Raw genomic sequence first — 19,916 nt, forward strand, 5'->3', positions numbered from 1 at the left:
CGCTCACCCGTCAGCAGAGGCCAAGCCGCTTTTACAGCTGAAAACCTGGGAGCTATGAGGTGTGCTGGGCAGGGACGCCCCCCTAAGGAGACGAGCCCTCGTGTCCTGCAGGGACCTGTTCCTGTACAGGGGTCGTCCGAGCCGCGCAGACCGAGTTTGCGTGAGCACTTGCCGCGGCCCCCGCGCCCTCACGGATCACCTGGAACCCCCAAGGTGGGGCGAAGCCCGGGTCCCACTGGTGGCTGCCCCCTGGGGCTCAGTGCAGAGGCCGCGGAGGCCGCCTCGGGGTGGGAATCCCACAGCGGCAGATGACCCGGGTCGTGGCGGCGGCGGCGCGGGAACGCATGGGGGGGGCACGCTCACCAGATCGGGGCGTCAGCTGCAGCGCTCGCCGCGGGGAGGCTGCCCCCGGGGAGAAGCGGAGCAAAGGCTGTGGGTCGGGGGAGGCTGTCAGGAGGGCGCCCAGGGGCGTCGGGCCGCGCTGCGACCCCCTCCCTCCTCCGGGCAAGGGTAGGGCCTGGGCAGTGGAGTCCGGAAGAGGGGGCCCCTTTGGGCAAGGCCTCGGGAGCGTGTGCCGCCCCAGGCCTGTGCACCAGGCTGCCCTGCCGGGCCGGGTGCCGTCCTTCTCCTCTCAGACACCTGCCGCTCGAGCCCTCGGGGAAGCCTGCCCGCCCTCCGCCACCCCTCACCACAGTGGGAGAGCCGCCAGCGCTGGCAGCCGGGGGCGGGGGGGCGGGAAGGGGGGCTCCGCTCAGCCGCGGGAGGGGGGTGTCCAGCCCTGGTCTCCCTCCACCCTCCACTCCGCCCCGCCCCGCCCGAGCAGCCCCTCAGAGCTCACGTGGCTGCTTCTGTGCTCGTGGGCAGCCAGGAGTGGGTCCTGCCCATCTCTGCGGTTTCTCCCTCCCTTGCTGGAGAAGGAGACCTCCAGAATGTCGGGGGGCGGTTCTGTGTATACGGTGGCAGCGCAGACTGTAGTTACTCGGCGCCACTCTCAGGCCGTGTCTCGATGACGTGTTCAGGTGTGGCCGCATCTCTGTGCGGAACCTTCCTGGACAGCCCTCCCATGACACCATCCATCCTTTCGTTTGTTTGTCTTTAAAAGACGGTCTTCGGTTTGATGGGTTTACTATCACTTAAGATTGGCGGGGGCGGGGGGATGCCGTAAGGAGTGAAAATAATCATTCTTTGTGTATTAAAAAATGGTAAGAAAAAGAAACAAAAAATATCCCAAATCGAAAATTCTTGACTGCATAGTTGGTAGTTCTGGGAACTGTCAGTGAGAAGGATGGTGAACAGTGGTCTTCAGGCCCCAGAGGGTGGCCCAGTTCTGCCTTGTCTGTTTCCTGCCGGCCCTTCTGGACTTGGCGCCCCAGCTGTGAAATGGGACGAGTGTTGAGGACCCACAATGGCCGAGACACAGGAGGTGCTCACAAAAGGAAAGAGATCCGGACGTAACACGGTGTAATTTTTCCCCTGAGGCAGTCAGACATGTCTCCGTTCAGCTTGGTGGGTTGTTTTGAAATTCAGCTGAGGAAAGTACAAAAGTAGGCTGTGAGGTTCAGACACCCCGGGGTGTCTGTGTTGTTAATGAAGGCGTAAGCAGTGTTAGCCGGGTGGGTCCCCACGCCCGCGATCCCGTGTCACAGCTCGAAACAGATCTTTACCTGTAAACGTCTCACCCCGACCCAGCTCTCTCCACGTCGCTCTCCTCGTACTGGTTGCAGGAGCCCAGGGACGGCGCTCAGCCCACCCCCGCCCGCTTCCTCTGCCGTCACCTGGGGTGAGGTACCTCCCTCCCCGCCCCCAGCTGACCGGCTCCTCTCCTGTCCGGGAGGCTCTGCCCACGCTGACGCTGACGTTTCCACGCCAGCCCTGCCCCTGCAGGACCCCTCCCAGGTCTCCCCGCATCCCCTCCAAACTTCCCCCTCAGGAGAGCGCTCCGTAACCTAAACGCGACCGTGTCATTCTGTCCCCGACGACGACGGCCTTGCCCAGGCCTGGGCCCCGCAGCTCCATTTCCCTCCCCAGCCTGCTTCCTTTCCGCTCTGGAATGTGAGGGGTCCTGACAGGAGGCCTTGGGTTTGCTCCTGTCCCAGCACGCTCAGATGCCACCTCCTCCAGGCAGCTCTCCTTGGTCAGGGTCCCTCCTCCAGGGCGCCGCCCTCCCCTCAGAAGCTTACCTGGAGGTGGAATGACACACCCTGTGGGGTTCTTCCGCTTCGAGCAGGGGCCGCACCAGCAGTTGCTCAGCTGCGTCCCAGCCCCTGGCGCCTGGCTCCTCCAAAGGCGCTGGTGGTCTGCGGTGCTTTCCTTCCCCCTCGCACCCTCTGCAGTCCCCCACCTGCTTTCCCCGCACGCGTCCCTCCCTTCCTGATGTAGCCCCAGTGCTGCTGTAAGATCACGCAGGCTCCCCGGCTCGAGGCCCTCACCCGTCCACCCGGCTGCTGTCACCTCAGGACCCCGCCCTCCAGCCACCCCCGGGCTCTCATGTTCGTGGTTCTGAATCGCTACGGGAAAACACTCACTCCTCAGGTGGGCTGGGCTGGGCTTCTCTGTGGAGCCCCCTCTGGATCTGTTTACTTAGCTGCAGACCGTGCCTTCACGCAGACATCATGCTTCTTGTGGCGGCTGCTCTGTCCGTCTTGGACCCCCAGTGCCAGACAGGCACTGGGGGTGCTGGGGGAGTAAGTGACAGGGTGAGGAGGGACTTCCGGGAGCTGAGGCCTCCGCTCGAGGATCAGCCCGCTGGGGGCGGGCTGTGCGTAAATGCTAGGAAGATGGTTGTAGCTGATGTGAGAGTCCTTCCCGAGGCAGTTCGAGGCTCCGATGGTAACAGAAATCCAAGTCACAGAACTGAGTCTTCAAAAGCGCCAGTGGCAAGGCTTTTGCCTCTAAACAGAGGTTCTGCTTAGAAAGCCCTACATCCGCATCCTCAGTGATGATCTAAGGGAGCCTGGGGGTCTCGAGGATAACCTGCCGGTGGCCGCGCTCCAGGGGCCTGGGCGGTGTCCCCACGGCCTCGGCTCGAGGGCCTGGGCGTCCTGGGTGCCGAGATGCAGCCACGGGGCCCCCGTCCGAGAGGCTTCCCGGGCTGTCAGTTTCGTATTTTTCACGAGGCAGCAGATCTGTGTTTGCTCTTCCCTGTGCAGAATTTTGAACACACACAAGAGCAAGATACTGACCCAGGCCCGGCGACCCAGACAGCCCAGGCCGGTCACACCCCACCTACTTCCAGCTCTCCTCCTTTGAAACAAATCCCAGTTATACTGTCTTAGAAGCATTTCATGAAATATCTTTAAAATGGAGGGATTCTTTCTTTTTAACATACCGTAATGCCATGTCACACCTACAAAGGACTCCAAATCCCTTAATACCGTCAAATATGTAGTCTGTGTTCAAATTTCCAGTTGTCACATCAGTGTCAGAGCTTTGTTTTCGTTTATTAGCTTGTTGGCTCACGTCTGCTGAGGTTATAGAGCCGTGCTGGAGTTTGGCGTCTGCTCTTGGCTGGAATTCTAGACCTGGAGGATATCTCACATTTGCCTGGCCTCTAACCGTGGTGGTGGACGAAGTGAGAAAATGCCATAAAGGTGCAAATGTGATGGGTGTTGAAAACAGTTTCAGTGCCTCTCTGGCCCAACGCCTTCCAGGTCAGCTTGGCCATGTCTGGCTGCCCAGAGGTGCCAGAAGGGACGATGGTGCCAGGGGACCCTTATGGTCTCTGACTGTGAGCCCCCTTCCCGCATGGGATCCTTCTGCTGCAGCAAAGGGCGAGATGTGTTGTTGGTGGGCGGGGCCGGGCGGGGAGGGAAGCCCGGCCCGCGCCGAGCAGGCCTGGAGCCTGGCCCTCCAGCCTCTGTCCGCCGCATGGCTGTCCTTAGAGCCCGACTCCTACCGGCTGGTTCTACAGCCCAGCCTGGGAGTGCGGAACGTAGGAGCGTCTGGTGACGTGGGGACCCTGCTCTCGTTTAGCCATGAAGACCTGTACCTGTGTGTACGTGTCTGCAGCTGCACCTGCGCGGATACCTGTGTCTGTACACCTGCATCTGTGTCGTCTGCTTAGGTCTGTGTCAGCTGTATCTGTGTACCGACATCTACCCCTACGCCTACATTTATCTATATCTACGTCCATATCTGTGTCTGCATGTCTGCACCTACAGGTACACCTGCACTCATACCTATACCTACGTCTGTACCTCTGTACATCTCACATCTGCGTCATCTATTTGTGTCTGTATCTGTCTGTCTACATCTACAGCTACACCTAACCTACACCTACACCTGTATATCTATACCTACACCTGTATATCTATACCTACACCTGTATATCTACGCCTACACCTGTATATCTATACCTACACCTGTATATCTACGCCTACACCTGTATATCTATACCTACACCTGTATATCTACACCTACACCTATATATCTATACCTGCATCTGTATCATTTACATCTACATCCATAACTGTATCTACGCAGCCCCCCAGCTGCTTTGCTGTTGGATTTCCATAATCGTCGGGGAAGCTTAGCTTTTTGTCTTCAGTGATGCCCTGAAATTCCACAGTGATCCCCACAGACCCTCACACCCTAACACCTGCAATTGATTTTTTGCAAAGTGTCTCAGCTGTGTTATAAATGGGCCAAGACTTGAATCTGTCAGAAGTTAAGCAGTTTAAATTCCACTCCTACGTACGAAGGACTAGGAAAGAGGGAGAAAAATATGAAAAGATGAGATTTGCCCTGCTGTCAAAATAGTAGTAAGTCTGCAAGTGAATAATGAAGCCAGAGGGAAAAGGAAAACTGGAAAAAAAAAAAAAAGTATCCAGAGAGGAGACTCGGTTGAGGCAGATAGGCTTACGTAGAACGATGACTTGGAAGCTTTACTAGAACGCTAGCTGTGGATACTGGTTACGTCGGAGTTGGTTTCAGGCTTCAGATGAGCTTGCAGGGCCCCTGCTTGGAGCTCTGCGGGGGCAGGCGGGTGGAGCGGCACAAGCAAAGGCCCCGCCTGCGTCAGGAGGCGCGTGGGCACCTCAGGGGCTGAGATGAGGCTGGAGGACGGGCAGTGAGCGGAGAGGTCTTCCCCAGCAGACGTAGGACGGCCCTGCAGGCGCCAGGGGTGGGTGGCGAGGTCAGGGTCCGCTCTGCTGGATCCTCTGCTGCCCGTGGAGGAGGGATAAGGGGACCTGCGGTGGATGGAGGAGACCGGCCAGTGGGCATGCTGGCCGTCAGCACCGTGCCCGCCTCGCCCTCTGTGCCGCGGGCATCGTCTGTGCTGTGACCTCGGCTGGACGGAAATCTAGCTCGGCAGTTGCACCACGACTGCTGGGGTGAGGAGTCCGCCCTGGCGAGGTCTGGGGTCAGCCTCCGGGGCCCGGGGGTGGGACGGGGGAGCCAGCAGAGGGCCACGCGCTGCTTCTCGCTGCGGGGCTGCGCTGACGGAGGCCGTGTGTCCCGAGGGGGCTCGGTGGAGGGTCCCCACGAGTGGGTGCCGCTGGAGGTTAGGGCCGCAGGAGGGGCAGGGAGGAGAGTCACGAGAGGGGCTCCCGGGAGGAGATGGTCCCTCCCGCCCCCCACTCCTCCCGGACCCTGATCTGCGCTCCGCTGTATGGGACACACGGCGTGTCTGGGCTGCATGGAATGTCTTGGAAGCAGATGAGAATGACCATCTCAAGAGATGTAGAAAAAGCATTTGACAAAATTCAACTTCCTTTTATGATAAAAATTCTCAACAAAGCGGGCATAGCGGGAACATACCTCAACGTAAAAAGGCCACGTATGACAAACCCACAGGTAGCGTCACACTCAACGGTGAAAAGCTGAAAGCTTTTTCCCTTAGGTTGTGCTACTGTTGACTTGCTCTGTGGTTACCATGAGGCTTACATGAAACATCTTCTCTTTACAAGTCCCTTTTAAGTGGATAGCAGCTTCACTTTGCATACAAAAGCTTTACATTTTTATGTTTTTGACGTCAATGCACTTTTTACAAAGGTGACACTCTAAGACGTTGTATACTTAGATTTGTATTAAGCGGTTGGCAAATTTTTTTTTCCTGGAGAATAAAATTGTTTTGGAGAATATATTTATTCAAATACATCATGGAGAACATATTTGTTAAAATTTTGAATATATTTATGTTGAGACGCACAGTCTCATCTTGATGTTAAAAAATGCTAAGTTGTTAGCATACAACAGTTTTTTATCTATTGATGATTTACTTGTGAAGAGTGGATGGTTGTTAGCAGGTTGTTAGCAGGTTTTAATAAGAGTAATTCAGGGTTGTCAGAGACTCGGGGTGAATTTGCCTGTGCTCCGCGATGCCGGGGAGCTCAGCCCTCACAGGAGCTCAGTGTGTCTGCCCAGATTGTCATAGGCTCACTCACTCACGCTCTGAAAAACGGGGCCTTCATTCGACTCCTGCAGGGAGGATAGTGGCGCCAGACGGGAGTTGGGAACTTGAATCACTGTGACGCCAGCAGGATTGTCCTCATCAGAAGCGTCACTTCTCTGCATCGGGGAGAATTCCTGTGGGTTAGCAAAAATTTTAACTACCTTATAGGATGATTTAAAAAGAGAAGCATCATTTTGTGTTGTAGTGATGGGTGCGGATAACTGGAATAATCGGTGAGTCCCGTGAAAATCTCATTTTGTTCATTGATTTCAAGTATCATCTCAAAAAACGTTGTATCAAGGTTGACTCGTTTTCATTTTGTGACCCATCACTCATTTGGTTCCCAACCTTCGGTGAATTTTCAAATAAATAGTGAGATGTCCGCAGTGAGGAAGTGAAGCAGCGGAAGCACGGTCGGCTCCTGGATGCAGAGTCCTAGACGCGAGCGTGGGGCTGGCGGGGCATCCGGCCCCGTCGCCGCATCCCGTTCTCTGCTTGGTTTCACGTGTCTCGTAAGTAAGAGACGATAGCACTTGGAAAAATAAGACCTGGAGAGGTTACGGGTGCAGACGCTCTTCAGTCCGGTTGGGCTAAAATCCAGGCAGAGGTGCAGCAGTTGGGAAGCCGACATCCCAGCGTTACCTTGACATTTTCCGTTTCCATCTTTCTTTGGGGATTTACTAGCACGATCTTGGGCAAGGGATTTAATTTCCCGAGTCTCAGTTTCCACCTCTCTCGAGTGAGGTTAGTACGGGACCTTCCTCCCAGGTCTGCGTGAGCAGTGAATGAGAGACTTTCCGTGGAGTCACGCACAGCCGAGGGCGGAGGGGCGCCTTCCAGAAGTCTGCACTGGTCCTAAGCCTTCTGCCCCTTACGCCGTTTTCACTAGTCTTTATTTTCAGAGTGGCCTCCGAAACTCCCTCATCACCTCCTCGTTTTGGCCCCTTCCTCTAGTCCAGCAGTGACTCAGGACACTGCGGCCATCGTGGGGCTGTGCGTGTGGCCATCAGGCTCTCCTGAGAGCGGGGCGCGGCTGCCCCTCGGCGGGCTTCCGTCGAGGTCAGGACGCCGACGCAGTCCATTTCGCCCGTTCTGCTGACTTGGTAGCTCCCGGCAGCAGCCTTGTTTAACGCGGTTGAACAGCAGGAACGTGTGGCTTCAGAAAGGAAGTGGCTTAGTGAGGAGGCCCGGCCCAGCTGTCGACAGGAAATCCTTCCTGCCGCTGACAACCAGGCAGGCAGGGGACCCCACGGCCGCTGCCGGCTCTGACCTCAAGCTGCTAAAAGCGCCATCTCTCTCTTCCAGGCAGCGCTGGGCGTCCAGCTAATCAGGGTGGCAGCTGTCACAGGCGGGCCCCTGAAATTGCACGTGCTGTATCCGTCCATTGATTTTTGAAATGAACCCCAACTGCTTTCTGAGGAAGTTCAGACCATGACATGACAGCTGATGGCCACATAGTTTAAAAATAAAACAGAAACAACTGCGTGCTCGTTTTGAGTACAGTCAGCACCTCTCGTTTGTCCGACTTGCACGAGAACGGAGCCGCTGTTGTCCTGAGCCATCTGCCTGCCGGAGCCGTGACAGCGAGACGGGAGGGGCCGACGGGGTCACCGCGCGGCTCCGGTCATCGAGGTGTCTCCTTGGAGAGCAAGCCGGCCACTGAGAACATTCTGGGCTGGCGAACCTCATCATTATCTTCAAGGCTGTTTCAGATAATCTCGTAATGGAGGAAAATGTTCAATTTCTGGGCTGTGAGGGTGGAAGAAGGTAGGGCCAGGAGGCTCACAGTGGGCCTGACATCCACGACGGAGGCGCCGGACTCCGCATCTCCTTACGTTACCCCTTGTTGAAGACAAGCTAGGAAACGGGGTTCGTGGAATCTCGTAGCAACCTGGTAGGGAAGTTGGTTTGTGTCCGGACTTTGGAGAGAAAGGAAAAGATAAGAGCTGGTCACGCCCTCCGCAAGCCTGCAGCTCGTGGACAGACAGGACCGAAACGCGCAAAATCCTCAGAGACCTTTGAAAATGAGTGGTGTGCTGGGTGGCTTGGAGTCAACGTGCAGAGGGGGGTTCGGGGAAAGGAAGGAGCTCGTGGCCTTAGGGGTGAGAGCTGGTGGGGCCTGCTTAGTGGCCAGAAGCCGGGGAGCGGGGGACAGGGCCCTGCCTTCCTGACGCCGGGCTGTGGGACTCGTCCCCCTCTGATGTGGCGGTATTTCTCCTGCGCACTGAGCTGGCGCTGTGGTCGGCACCGGATGGCTCCCTCGAGACCCGTGCCCCGTCACCAGGGCACAGGTGCCCGCAGGGCTGCCGTGCAGCCAGGCCTGTCCCCGCGCGGAGCTCGGGGTCCCAGCAGACTTCATGTAGATGCAGACGTGCTGGAGCACCAGGCTGGCTGAGGGACAGACGGACCTGACCTGCAGCTCCTGGCAGGCAGCGGCGAGGCAGGCACCAGGGTTCCGCGTGGACTCCTTTCCCGGTTGGCAGCTGACCTCCCGGTGGGGCTGAGATGCCAGCTCTGAGAGGTGTCCCTGGGATTCCGTGAGTGAGGGGACGGAGTAGAGGGCCCGTGTCTGCACCACATGCACACACACCTCTTTAAAAACATTCTTATTTTAAAACCTCTGGAGAGCGTGTTTGGGAGGTTTGGGGGACTCGTCCACCCTTGATGGGAGGGTCCCCAGCCCTGAGGGCTACTTACTCAGGAAGCAGGATCGGGGTGGGGGGTAGCCCCTCAGCTGCAGACCGGGACCGATCTCTCCTTCCTCACCTTCGGAAGAACGGCTTGGAGGTTGCAGAGGGTTTGGAGTCACCAGCAGGGGTGCGGCGAGCGGGCCTGGCACAGTCAGTAAAAGTGGCGCCGCTGGCAGCAACCGGTGTCCCCACCCAGAGAGCACATTCCAGCTCCTTGGCTGGGCTGGCGGCCCGTCTCCCCCCAGGGAAGAGGTGGGTGTAGCGCGAGGCGCCGCGGTGGGCGGCGTGCCTCCCGGCCCAGACCTGCCGCCAGCTCGCGGTGGGACGCGCTGATCGCAGCCTCCCGAGCGCTTCCTCCACTGGGTGACAGCGTCTTCTGAGGGACGCGGTGGTCAGCCTGGGAATCTCAGAGCAGTCGCCCCCAGTCCCGTCGCTGCGCCTGCTTCTCCGCATCTCCTCGGGGCGCAGAGGCGTCTGGAGCCCTCCCCTGACGCCAGCCGACGTCACAGCCCTTGTCGACGCGTCTGCGCGGGGATTCTGCCTCCGCCCTTACGGAGGCATCCCGCTCGCCCGTGGTCTCGCTCACCTGCTGGTCCCTCCTGCCCGCACACCTGAACCATCTCAGCAGGCTGCAGGGCCTGCCCGGCGCCCACCTCCACGGCCCCCGCCTCTGGGACCCCCCTTGGTTCCTTCTCGTGCCCTGCGCCCCTGCTGTCTCTTGGAGTCACGCGGTCCTGGGACAGCCCATCGGGCACCCCCTGCATGTTCACCACCTTCCACTCACACGGTGCCGCCCTCTGTGGGGGGTGGGAGGGGCAAGCGGGCTTGGCACCTGGGTCCTCGCGGCCGTCCCCCGGGCGTGTCTGTGTCCCCACCTCCTCTTGCCATGGGGACCCCAGCGGTGGTGGATGAGGGACCACCTGATGACCTCACGGACCCTGTTTCCGCGTGAGGCCACGTTCTGAGGTTCCGGGTTTACGACGTGAAGGTGTGCGTTTTCGGTGACACAGTTCAGCCCCCAACGACACAGGCCCTTTCCCTTGTTGGTGACTTTGCTGCTTGTGTCCCCACTTGGATATAAACCCCAAGAAGCAGCTCAGTGTCTGTTGCTGAATTTCCCGGACAGCGCCCGGCACCCAGTGGCTTTCTTGCACATTTGCTGAATGATGAATGAATGATAGGCTGGGACAGAAACCGCAGCTGTCGACGGTGCTCACGTAACCGCAGGCGAGTTCTCCTCTGAAGGGCTCTGACGGGCTTTCACGGGCAGCGCCTGGGGTGCGAGACAGGCTGGGCTCAGGGACCTGAGTCACATGCGCTGCTGGAGGTGCCCCCCTGGGGACGCTGGCCTTGCTGGGGGTCCGAGGCTCCATGCTGTGGCACATGGGCCCCTTTGGGGAGTCGCTGCTGCTGCGCTGTCCTGCCATCCTTAAAAGTGTGACTTTTCAGTATCCTCACTGGCGCATAACTCATTTTAGAAATGAATCCGAATCCACTTAAACACATGCATTCCCTCCGCACGTTTGACGCCCCTCCTGAGCTTGGCTTCCCGGCCTCCGCCCTCCTCTCCCACCTCCACCGCGCTCTCCCCCGCTCCCCGCTGAGATGAGCCAGTTGCTGGCTCCTGGGCCCATCACGCTCCCCTGACAACCCCGTTCGCATTGTGGTGTTGGTCTTCTTGCTGGAAAATGCAGGTGGTTCATCACGGCTTGGAGGCCTCTGCTCCCGGGTGGCTGCAGCCCAGCCCTGATGTGACAGGGGTACAGCCGGGGCAGTTCTCCGAGCAGGGCAGGGCGGGAGGGTGGGCTGCGGGGGTCCCTGCTCCTCGGGTGCGACAAGCCCGCCGCGTAACCCTGTGCTCTCCCCGCAGCCCGCTGAGCCCAGAGAAGGGGACGGAGGTGCTGGAGGACGTGGCGCGTCTCCTGGACATGCCGGCGGGCGTCTTCTCGGACATCGCGTGAGTGTGGGCGGGGCCCTGGGCGTCTTCTCCGTCTGGTGGGTCCACCGTGCGCTTGTGGGCTTCGTTAATTGTGTCACAGAGAAACTGGTGAGGGAAGAAGAGGAAGGAAAGGCCCAGCGGGGCTCAAGTTGTTTCTGTAAGAGCAGCTGAAACCCGAGCATCATCAGAAGGACCACAGTCCCCTGAAAGAACCCCGCCCCAGGCTTCAGGTCTCCCCGCTGCGCCAGGAACCACCCAGGAGGCTCTAGACCGTCAGGACGGCCTGGCCCCCGCAGGCGAGCCAGGGCCTTGGGGCTGGGCCCTCAGCTAATGAGGCTCTTCTGACAGCTCTGCGCACGTGGTGGTCCACGGGGACGGTTATCGCTGCACAGATGTTTACCGAGCGCTGAGTGCCCGGGTGGAGTGGAGAGCAGGCAGGGTTCCTGCTCTGGGGAGCTGAGCTGCCAGCAGAGGTGGACACATAGACAGAGCCAGAGAAGGTCAGGCGCCTTCCGTCCCGTCCCCGTGAACAGAGGGATGAGGCCAAGAGGGAGGAACCTGGGGCAGGAGACCCCACCCACGGGGGGGACGTCCACATGGGAGGGTCATGCGGCCGTGGGAGCCCGGCCCGGAGCCCAGGTGGCCTTGGTCCCAGTGCTGGAGCCAGCGCGGATGTTCTCCAGGAAGGCGCCTTTCCAGCCGCCTGGAGAACGAACTACAGGGGACCCAGGTGTAGCCCAAGTGCCGTGAGGCTGCTGAGGTCTCCGGGTACGGGCCGTGGCCTCGGAGCGGGAGGGGCGGCGGGAGGGGCGGGTGCGAGATGAGTCACCCGCTGGCAGAGGGTCCATGTCTGTTCCGTTCAGCCGCATGCGGGCCCCCGAAGCCACTTGTATTCCCACCTGTAACATCAAGGGTCCGTTACAGCTGTCCTCTGTCAAATCGCATTGATTGGCTGTGCGTCCGGCACCGCTCCGGTGTGCAGGACCTCCAGGAGGGTTTGGTCATCAGACTCAGGCCCTGGAGTGGGAGGGCCTCACGCAGCCCAGCGGGGAGCCGTTCCTGCTGCCCGTGGCCACTTCCACAGGCCCTTTGGCCCTGCCACGGTCTCCGCGTGGCCCAGTAAGCAGGACAGACGGCCTGACCTGGAGGTTCTGACTGTTCCCTTCAAAGAGGAGGAGGGGGTCCCTGGAGCTTCCTGCCCCGTTCCTGGCTCCTGTGGGCAACTCCCCTGGGCTGCACACACCACGGGGTCCCCACGGGCTTGGCCACTGAGAACCCAGCTCAGGTCCAGGGTTCCCTGCTGCATGTCTGCATAAGCACGCCTGGCACGCTGACTGCACGGCGTGGGTGCGTGTTACACACACACATGACGGAACACACGCATGACGGAACATGCGTGACGGAACACGCATGGCGGAACACGCATGGCGGAATGAGTGATGGCACAGGCGGGTCTGGCACCCCAGACGGCCCCCAGTGACACTGCACCCCTCCCTCTGTAGAGGGGACATTGAATGTGGCCCAGGGCTGAGGGAGGGAGGGAGGGAGGGAGGGAGTGGGTGCCTCCTTCGTCAAAGGCAAGAACCTCGTGCGAGAACTCTGAGGGCCTCAAGTACCAGGCAGAGGGGTCCTGAGACCGGAGCTTCCAGGAGCAGCTGGCGGCCTGCAGCACTGGGAGACCGTCCTCGCACCTCAGAAGTAATCACCCGAATGAGCTCTAGGGTGGGACTCCTTAGGCCCCCGCGGGGCTGTGTTCATTGAACCTGCATCATCTTCCGTTAGCAAAACCCTCCGTGGTGACTAGGCAGCAGACGGAAGGCAGAGGTCCCAGCCCCGGGCTGTTTCCTGGAGACGTGCCCTTTGCTGCCCCCCTGCCGCTCCTTGTTTCTTAGAAACCTTCCAGATGGGATGGAGGCCGGGGCTGCGCGCCCCCCCCACTGCTGCCACGGGAGCGTTTGAGGGAGGGTCGGAGAGGAAAGGGAGTTGTGGGAAGTGGCGTCAGTCCTGGGGGGCTCCAGTGGGGGCGGCTCGGGCCTGGGGCCTTCAGGAGACGCTGCCTAGCCTGCCTGGCACCCCTCTCTGGCCCCTCACCTGGGTCTGCGGCTCAGTCCCTCCAGGTCTGGAGACTCTGGGGACATGGGTGTCCTGGGGGCTTTCCAGCCTCGTAAGCTGGGCCGGTTCCCAGACCAGCTCTTTTGTAGACATCACCTGCCAGTCTCTTTCCTGCTCAGGGGACGGGGGCTTCTGACTCCCCCGGGGCCATGCTGCACCCCGCTCTTTCAGCCTTTGGGAGTCTGGTCCAGGGCCCTCGCGCGACTAAACCCCCGAGCGGCCCTTTCCCCACAGCCTCGCCCGGCCCTGGAGCCCCCCGTCTGCCCTCGAGCCTGCTTCTGGGCGCCCAGGCCCCTTGGGAACCCCCGTCCTGCCCAGTTAACGCTCGTCTCGCACGTCTGAGTATTTAATGCTGTACGTGGTCTGCGGGGGTGTGTGTGGTGTCCCATGCCACACATGCACGTCCTGTGTGTCGCCCCCAGGACCCAGCACGTGAGGACACGCACCAGCCGCAGGGACTGACCTGGGGAGGCCTGGGGGGATGACCGCGTGGCCAGCATGCTCTCAGGGCTGGTCATCGTGGCAGGAGAGGAGAGGAATCTGCCCCACGAGGCGGCACTTCCAGGATTGTCTGCGTGTTTATGGAAGTACTAGTTATGCTTCATATGTTTTGTTAATGGTTATGTAGCTGTCAAGCAAATTTCATTATTTCTTATTACATCGTTAGAGGCCATTAAAACGGCATCAGCACACTGGTGTAATTATGCCGGCAGACGCACAACGACCGCCGTTGTGATTTTATAATCTAATCATGGCTGTCCGAGGAGGCAGTGCTGATTGATGCGGCTCTTAGTCAGGTGGGCGGTGCTGCAGGGCCTCGCGGACTCCCAGCCAGTGGGGGCTTCAACCAGCTCAGGGAACGCAGGCGCCAGCCTCATCCCGGGTCCCCCTTCGGGTCCCCCTTCGTGAGTCCTCGTGAGGCAGGAAGCGGTGTGATTTCCCTTCCGTGTGGTCGACCGCGCTGACGAAGGGCGATTCCTGAAGACGCAGCGGGAACTCACGGCCTGACGTGTTCACGAGGTCCTGTGCACAGGCCAGGTCAGCTGGACCCTGCAGGAGCCCGGCGAGGATGCGGCCCCCCTGTCCCGTGCCCACTGCCGACCCTCCACACCTCCCTCCCCATATGAGGACCCCGCAGGTTTGGAGGATTCTGGAAGACGTGTTTCAGCTTCCTGGAGCAGAGATTGTACTTATTTGCCTCCTGTCTTGTTTCCCTGGCGACTTGCCAGAACTGCCCCTGTTTTACAGCCGGGCAAACCGAGGCCGGGGAGGTTAAGGCTCAGCAGGGTGACAGATGGCGACACAGGACGCGGCTGTGCAGTGGAGGCTCTGTGCAGAGGCTTTCACGTCCCCGCGCGTTAGAGCAGGTGCTGGGGAGCGAGCACCTGAGCCCACGTCGTGTTCAGCCATAAGGGGTTGGATATGCCCCGTGCAGCGGGGTGACCCTTCCCTCGCTGGTGCCAGGGCCAGGGCTCAGCTGCACAGGGGCTGGGCCGTCACAGACCGGGTGTCAGGTAGGGAGTTGGTGATGGCAACACGGACCCTCCATTCGGGGCGTGCTTTCCACGCTAGGCGGTCCCAGGGTCACGGCTGTGCATCCCGGGGTCACATGTGTGCATCCCAGAGGCATGTGTGTGGCGTCCCGGAAGGAAGGAGGGCCCTGGTGCCCCGTCGGCCTCTCCTGCTGGTCCCGCAAGTGTTGGGGCAGGTGAACAACCCCTGTGTGCTCCGTCTTTGGGAATCCAGGGACGTCCGTGAGATCTTTAGAGAAAACTGTCGGCACCGGAGGGAAGATTAGATTTGGGGGGTCCCACGGGCCTCAAACTCTGCAGATGTGGTTTAGATTAGACACGTCCCAGAAGCCACGCGTAAACCCAGAGCCGTGCCATGTGGGTCTGCTGTTAGTGCGTTGGTGGTGGGTGTGGACGCTCGAGTTGGGAAGGACTTTCTCCTAGTTTTGGAAGCAGTTGCGCTAGATGTCGGGACTCAGTCCCAGACGTAGCCCCACCATCCACACGCGTGTCAGGCGCCGGCGGGAAGCGTCGTCGCACGAGTGACCTGTACAATAATTAACGTTTAATTCGAGCACAGACATCGAGCAGTCGCTGCACTTGCTAGGAGGTCCCAGAGCAACGGTCTTCAGAGCGTTTGTGGAAGTGGGGTTGGAACTGAGGGGGCGGAACCCAATTCCCACGGCGAGGGGGGAAGACGCCGCGGCAGGAAGTCTCCAGGGGCAGGGAGGCCCCCTTGTCCACCCCGGGAGCATCCAGCAGGGGCCGGGGAGGGGTTTGCTGCATCCCCTCGGACCCTGGGGCCTGGGGAGTCCATGGAGGGTGCTGCATGCGACGTGCACGGAGGGTCGGACAGGTCCTCCGGGTGCCACACGCGGGGGGGGGGGGGGCGGGACCCGGGAAGACTCAGCTCGGCCGCGACAGCGGGGGTGGAGAGGGAGGGTGGCGCTGCTGCCGGACGTGGTGACGTTCCTTGTACAGGGAGGTGACCGGGAGGCCCCGTGGCTGGATGAGCCACCAGAGCTGTGGGCGCCACGGCAGGAGCTGCTTCAGGAGCGCTCGCTGCGCTTGCGGCGAGGCCCAGGCTCCTGGGTGGAACGTCCGACAGCAGAGGTGCTGGAACGACGGCCATGCTACCCCTGGGGGCTCCACAGTTCCCTCTGCAGAGGACTCGGCTGGCCAGGGAGCTGGGCCAGAGGCCGCCTGAGGGACAGGACCCAGGCCGCCTGAGGGTCACGAGTGGAGGTAGCCCCTGAATGCCAAGAAGCCCTGAGGCTCGTGGACGCGTGGTCTGAGCTCCCACGACCTGGAGCAGCGGGCCGGCCTCTGGATGACGCGCTCGGGAAGGAGGGGAGGGGACAGAGTGGATGCAGAGGAGGTGGCACGTGGCGCACGCCTGACTTGGTGATTTGGTTCCTGCTAGCGGCGTTTCTGCCGTTTCTGAGAGTGTCGCTGTCCTTTCCACGTAACTCTTCTCAAGCGTGGTCCCTTTCACTTGAGTCTCACTCTCGTGCACTTTTCCTTACATCACCCTTATTAGGAGCGCCTTTGAAATGATCCTGTCATAGACGCTGGAACTGGCGTGGAGTGGGTGGGAGGCCCAGCAGGGGGCAGGGCCGGGTTAGAACATGCAGGTGACGGGCGGCCTGGCGGCGTCACCTGTGACTCAGCTGGGCTCCCTTTAAGGGAGGACAGCCCTTGGGTCCTCAGGGTCCTCGTCGTAAATGGAGGCGACGGCGCCTGCTTTGCTGGAGAGATTAAACACGGTACACGCGAAGCTCCCGTGCGCACGGAGGCTCAGCAGATGGCAGGCACGTGGTTTTGTTCTCGGCGGTGTTATTCGGTGGTTGAATCTGTGCATACTGATAAGACTCCATGGCATCAGCGAGGAAGGCCCAGCCCCTGGACCAGGGGAGGGCAGTCGAACTGAACACAGCCTGTTGTGGGGAACCTCACCGATCACCAAGAAGAGCACTGCCTTGCCAGGGGCATCGTGACGGCCAGGAGCCCCTGGAAACCACGCGTGTGCCGGGAAGGGCCACCTCTGAGCGGCCCGTGCCGTTCCGGCCCCCTTGACACCAGCTCCTGGGGGTTGTGTCCGGGAGATGATGGCCCAGGAGATGCGGAGCTGGGACAGTCCTGACAAAGGCGGCCTCCCTGCCCCCCTTCAGACGAATCAGTTGTTAAAAGGGGGATGTACTTTTCAAAGTCGTGTGCAACACAGTAATTAAAAAGCTTTGAAAAATTTTTTTACCAGATATTCATTTTTAATTATTATTTATTTATTAATTAAGTTATTTATTTTTGCCGTGCTGGGTCTTCGTTGCTGCATGCGGGCTTTCTCCAGTTGCAGCGAGCGGGGGCCACTCTTCATCGCGGTGCGCGGGCCTCTCACTATCACGGCCTCTCTTGTTGCGGAGCACAGGCTCCGGACGCGCAGGCTCAGTAGCTGTGGCTCATGGGCCCAGCCGCTCCACGGCATGTGGTATCTTCCCGGACCAGGACTCGAACCCGTGTCCCCTGCATCGGCAGGCGGACTCTCAACCACTGCGCCACCAGGGAAACCCCCCTGCCAGTTATTTTTTTACTGAGTAGTTCTAAAGATTTCAATAAGTTTTTTAAACAGCTCCTTTCAGGAGAATTTTAAAAATACCCGTCTCTTTCCTTTCTGCTTTTGGTTCCTGCGGCTCCCTTGGGAACAGAATACTGAAAACAGTTTCCATAACAATTTTTCTTTTTCCCTTGCAAGAATATCTGCTTGTTATTGTTGGATATTGGGGTTGATTTGAACTTTTTGTAAGCGCCCTGCCGTGTGTGTGTTAGAAAAGCGAAGCCTGTGGATAGAATTCCTGGAATCTGGGAACAGAGTCACAGTGACCCCGCAAAGCCACCCCCGCGGAGGTCGCGTGTGGACGAGCAGCGCCTGGGGTGCGTGTGGCGTTCAGGGAGGAGGCCCGTGTGCTGAGCGGTTCTCACGCCTGTTAAACGGTCTCTTCCAGGGTCTCGGGACCAGCGGTGACCTTCAGGGTGCGCGCCAACCTCCAGAACGTGACAGCGGCGGACGCCGCGAAGGCGGCAGGTGAGGCTGCTTCCGCGCAAGCGCACGCACCCGCCCGGGCAGGGGAAGGGGGCCAGCTGCTCCGAGGACAGCCGTCTCCCCAGAACCCCGATACTCATCGGGTGGGGCCCGGAGGGGAGTGGCTGGCCTCCCGGGGGTGGGCGGTGGCGACCGCACTGCTCGCTCGGATAGAAGGTGGTGTAGGGGCGGGGCTCCGGCCTCTGCGAAGAGCCCGTGTGGACAAAACGATGCCCTGGTGCTTTGAGGTTTTCCGTCCCGTCCCAGCCCAGCAGCTCGCACGGGCTTCACCGTGTCCACCTGGCCCACGAGAGCACGGGACGAAGGTCTGAGTAGCCCAGTGCTTGACCTCGGCGTCCCTCCTAGAGCCCAGCCCGTCACCCGCTCACGCATTTTGGGATCTTCTGGGTGGGGGGGTCCCAGCGTGTGGTTGGTGTGTGTCACGGAATGGAGAGCGCAGAGCGTGGGGTGTGTACGGAGGCTGCTTTCCCCTGCAGCCCACGTTTGTTTTTAGCTACTGAAAACTCGTGTAACATGTACAGTCTTTCCGCCCAGTAAGAAAAATATAGGAAACGTAACGGAACCTGAGCCTCACGTTTTCCAGTAACTCAGTGGGAAGGACTCTCGTGCTTTATGGTCGTTGGTAAGCGCAGTGGCTGAACGCACCGACCCAGACGCAGCAGAAAATGACTCTTTGTTTCCGCCAGTCCTGTATGTGGCTAAATATATGAACTATTTTTAATGAAACCTACATCTTCCCCCCAGTGTACAACGCAGCACGGTATTTGGGCTGACTTAGAGATCTGGGCGTTCAGTTCTCGTCCATTGAGGCATCACCTTATGGCGTCTATTAAAGTTTCTTTACCCAGTGACGGTCAACAGGGCATAAAAATAGCTGTAACACCCTCTTTGGTGGAACAAACTGTAGCTCTTCTCTATTTTGGTTGCTGTTGGCTTTTCCTTGTAGGATATTTTGATGCCCTTAGGAACTCTGATTTGCTGAAAGGAATGATTTGGGGAACAGAATTTTTGGTTAAAGAAGAATTCCTTGCGGAGTTGTGCTACTTCCCAGAAAGCCTGTGGAGAGCTGACGCGCACGCCCCCAGCCCACATGCCTCCTAGGCTTCATTTCACTGTAACGGGTGGAGCTTGGGGTCCAGCTGAGCAGAGCAGAGCAGAGCAGAGCAGCCTTTCTCCGGGGTCCCGGAGAAAGGAAGTCAGCAGATTCCATTCTAAACACTCCGCTGGCTGAAAAGGAGCGGAGTTCCGTGTCAATGGCTTCACCCTGTGTGACCACGGGCTCTCTTTCCCCGCACAGCACCCATTTTATGGTCCTCGTTCCTCAGCATAAGAGATTATTGAATATATTTAAGACCAAATCAGTTATCACTTTTTACCCAGAAATGCATTAACAATTGTTCCATAATTGGCAATTCATTCCAGTGCTGGGAGGTAATACTTTCAAAATTGGATTTGCTGGAACTTAAGGGTGCTCTGAATGGAATAAAATGGAACGAAGTCTTTTTATCTTTTAGAATTGTGACAATAGATTCACGACAATGGCATTTCATTTATTTTATTGCTTTCTGTGGGAAATGAGGTTGATTATTTGAAGTCTGCTTCCTTGGTCATTTGAAATGTGTTCACGTCAGGTACCGAGGGGGAAATTGCATGTGCGGTGTGAGTGTCGTATCGCCAACCCTCTAAATACTCAAGTTTCTGAATTACGTTTTCGTGAACCAGCACAGCTGTGCCAGCCAGGGTGTTTCTTGCTTGTGCAAAATGGATGACACACGTGCATGATTTTAAAACTTCGTTTCTTTTGTATTTTAAATAATTTCGTGGTGTTATGGACGTACCTGATGCTATACAGGGAAAGGATTACGGAGAAGAGTCTGTGACCATAGGATCCGAGCGTTTGGCGGCAGAAATACCGAACTGTAGTGGCACCTCGACCCCGGCCACCCTGAGGGCGTGTTTGCTGCCACCTGGAGAAGCAGCCTCCTCCAGTGCGGGGTCCTCCTAGGGGTGGACGTGACCCCGTGTTAGCAGGAAGAGTTTGAACTTAGAAGGACGTTTTGTGGCTCCAGTTTTAGAAGATGATGTGGAATCTTACTAGTGTTGTTGTGGCAGTGTGGGCGGGGCCGGCAGGATGGGCCGCGTACAGACCGCACAGCCTTCCGCCCGCGTGTCG

At 58.9% G+C, this 19,916-nt stretch overlaps 1 protein-coding gene across 4 annotated transcripts in view; it reads left to right on the forward strand.

Annotated features, from left to right (window-relative positions):
* Positions 1 to 19,916, forward strand: part of PTPRN2 (protein tyrosine phosphatase receptor type N2) — a 689,065-nt gene that overhangs the window by 267,590 nt on the left and 401,559 nt on the right. For all 4 annotated transcript variants that reach the window (XM_060305028.1, XM_030854362.2, XM_060305029.1 and 1 more), the window contains 2 exons: positions 10,955 to 11,041; positions 17,646 to 17,725. In XM_060305028.1, coding sequence (XP_060161011.1) covers positions 10,955 to 11,041; positions 17,646 to 17,725 — 167 coding nt within the window. The remainder of the gene's footprint in view (positions 1 to 10,954; positions 11,042 to 17,645; positions 17,726 to 19,916) is intronic.

Source organism: Globicephala melas, chromosome 9 (assembly GCF_963455315.2).
Source record: "Globicephala melas chromosome 9, mGloMel1.2, whole genome shotgun sequence".
Taxonomy (NCBI): domain Eukaryota; kingdom Metazoa; phylum Chordata; class Mammalia; order Artiodactyla; family Delphinidae; genus Globicephala; species Globicephala melas.